The sequence below is a fragment of the Myotis davidii genome, unplaced genomic scaffold (genome assembly GCF_000327345.1).
Source record: "Myotis davidii unplaced genomic scaffold, ASM32734v1 scaffold148, whole genome shotgun sequence".
Taxonomy (NCBI): Eukaryota; Metazoa; Chordata; class Mammalia; order Chiroptera; family Vespertilionidae; genus Myotis; species Myotis davidii.
The window spans coordinates 4,319,447-4,322,587 of record NW_006299479.1 but is presented as its reverse complement, the minus strand read 5'-3'; the positions used below and the strand labels follow the sequence as shown (position 1 = coordinate 4,322,587).

General features: G+C 53.9%; 1 protein-coding gene across 1 annotated transcript in view; it reads left to right on the top strand.

Annotated features, from left to right (window-relative positions):
* Positions 1-23: 23 nt before the first annotated feature.
* NRGN (neurogranin) overlaps positions 24-3,141 on the top strand; it is a 5,868-nt gene continuing 2,750 nt past the window's right edge. Inside the window, exon 1 of the mRNA XM_006775082.2 lies at positions 24-282. Within this exon, the coding sequence (XP_006775145.1) occupies positions 268-282 (15 nt within the window). The 5' untranslated portion in view covers positions 24-267. The remainder of the gene's footprint in view (positions 283-3,141) is intronic.

Here is a 3,141-nt window from a genome sequence, read left to right as displayed (position 1 = left end):
GCGCGGCGGGGGGGGCGTGGCCGTTCCTCCAGTTTCCCCGCCCACCCTGTCCGAGGCGACTCGTGATTGGCTTCTAGACCGCAGGGCTCAGGTTACATTCGCGAGCAGAGCGGAGCGCGGGAGAGCGGACCGAGAGCGCAGCTGAGGGTTCGGCGCGGGTCAGCGCGTGCTGCTCGGCCCCCCGAGTCTCCTCCAGGGACCACTCGGACCCACCCCCACCCTGCGCCAGCCCCTCCCAGGCGAGGACCCCCCCTCCCCAACACCAGTATGGACTGCTGCACCGTAAGTTAGAGGGCCCGGGGGACGGGCACCCTGATTGGTCTGGGGCAGGGACTCCAGGGAACCCCCTGGAGGGAGGGTGAGGGCAGGGAGAGAGGGGAGTGGGTGCAAAGACCCAGGAGCAATAGGTGTGCCTGCTGCGACCTGGTGGAGGGTGGTGCAAGGCACCCGCCTGACTTGGAAGCCCGAGGAAAATGCTCCCCATTTGCGGGGGCGTCTGGGCGTCTGGGCGCCCATCCTCCAGGCAGGCTGGGTTGGACTGGGAACTGGGCATGGCTCTGCAAGCTGGCATTTCTAGGCATGCATGAGATTTCTTACTTCCCCCTAGAGAGCGGGTAGAAACCATCGCCTAGGGATGCTGCATCGACTCCCTTCTGACTCTTCTCACAGGCCTTCGGCCCCCAGCCCATTCCCCATCCCACTGCCGCCGCGGTGGGTGGGCGCACAGTAAGAGGCTCCGGAGCCTCGAGCCCTGTTTGGCGCAGGGGAGGATAGTCAGTTCATATTGGTTAGCTTCGTGACGATGATGGACAGCAAAGAGCCTCGTCAGTGTGATTCTGGGGAGGGGTTGGCCCGGCTCCCAACGCCTTCTAGCCCCAGAGGGGACTGGGTGACCGCGGGAGAGCCCTGCTGGCGAGGGAAGGAAGTGTCTGCAGTCTGTCAGCGCCCACGGAGACCTAGATGCGCAAGTGCCTAACGTCAAAGTAGATTGCTGTTCAGGGGACTCTGGTATGAAAGTGCCTGGCTCACTAGAGGAATACAGTGATCATACATATGTATGAAATTTATTTTTCTTTTTTAATGACTGATTTTTAGCCCCATACATATGGAGAAAGGCTACTGCAAAGTCCTTGTTTTCTCAGCCATTCAGGCAACCCAACTAATGATACAAGAGCCTATGACTTTGCTTGCTCCCCACCCTCCACCCTTTAAAAAAAAGGGGGGGGGGCGAGGTTTGGAAGGAAAGGATAGCCCAGATTATAAAAGGTGAGAATTCCTTATAACTGGGTACCAAGAGGCAGAGAGAACTTAGGATCAAGTCGTTGTGGTTGTTACTATGATTTCAATTCATATTAATAATAGTTGTAAATTTGGGAATGCTTATCATGTACCTAACACTTTAATCATCACAATGGCCATGTGAAGTAGATATTATTTTCCCCATTTTACAGACGTGCAAACTGTGCTTTAGAAAGATTAAATGATTTGTCCATGGAGATGCAGCTTCTAAGTGAAGGCAGGATTCAAACGTAGCCTTGGCTGGTCCAAATACATTACCTCCCCTCTAAATATTTACTATTTTCCTCATTGTAAAGGTAATTTGCTCATACAAGAAAATGTAAAAACTAGAGATAAGCATAAAAAAGAAACATGTCAGTCATCTGCAACCCCACCCCCTGGAAATGCCCAGGTAACATTTTTCATTCCAGTCTTTTCCTTTTATTCTCCAGGAAGCAATTTTTGGTTGTGGAAGGAGGACTGGGCTCTTAATGGAGGCTCTTGGGTTCCACCGAAGAAGAGCTCCTTAACCCTCACAGTATTTTTATTAAGTAGAGAAAATAAGTGGATGGAGGGTTCTGCATATGTGTGCGGGGCGGGGGGCGGGGGCAATATTGCTGAGGTGGTAAGAATGATGGGGACAGCATGGTGAGTGAAAAGAGGTGAGAGAGCACAGAATCCAAGAGGCTGGGGAAGAAATGTAACTCATCTCAGATGGCGCCTGCAGGAGTAATTAGGATAAAATGTTGGGTCTCTGCCTGTCAACCCTGGTTTGTCCTGACCGCGCTCTTGAGTGCACAGAAAGCCAAAGTGAGTGGTTGGTAGGCATGTTTGGAAGGAGAGTCCCCTAAGAAAAGGAGAAGCTGCCCTCTAAACCGTACAGAAGAGGCAAATGCACAATTACCCCAGTTGTTGTGGCTGGGAGGGGTGGTGACAGCAGGTTAGTCTAAGTGTTATTGGGGAAAGAAACTCCTTCCTCAGTTCAATCTTCACAGCTGCCAGCTGGGGACAGGTGGGCCTCCAGCTGGGGACAGGTGGGCCTCCAGCTGGGGACAGGTGGGCCGCCAGCTGGGGACAGGTGGGCCGCCAGCTGGGGACAGGTGGGCCGCCAGCTGGGGACAGATGGGCTGGGGCTGGTTTCTTTGGTCATTCTCTTCTTTTGAGGAGAAACTTCCCAGTTCCCTGAGAATATCCCAAGAAAGGCTTAAGCCTTTGGTTTCTAGGCGGGGAATAAGATGTCAGGAAGAGAACACAAGACGGGGGCGGGGGGGGGGACACAAAAAGTGTGCCAGGCCCTCCACGATCACACCGGCCTCTTAATAATTCCCTTTCACTGCATTTAACTAACGATGGGCACACACTGAAGAACTCTGAAATCCATGAAACGAAGACAGCCTTCGGAAGCATGACGAGGAAAGGCATTTGCAATCTGCGCTTAGACCTCTGGGGTTTTAATCTGTGCTCCGGGGCAGGACCTGGTTGGGGTGATCACTGAAGGCCCCACTGATACCCACCCCACTTCTGTGAACTGGATGGGGAACTGCATAGAACTGGACGACTACATGAGACCTGGTCATCGCACGCCCAGGGAGCCAACCGCAGTGAGAGCAGTGGAAATCGCCAGGCTGAACAAAGGAGGGCAGATTCCTAGAAGCCAGAGGGTCAGGTCCAGGGAGAAATGCTCTCTGACTTCACAGTAACCATCTGCTTCCCAACCCACATTGACACAGCACACAGGCGTCAGGGGCTGAGGCCCTCTCCACGCCGGGCCTTGCCTCCGAAATCACTGTGGCCAGTCAGTTCCCTGCTCCTTTCTACTCGCAGCTGGGGCAGGCTGAGGGAGAAACAGAAAGCTGGGGTGTG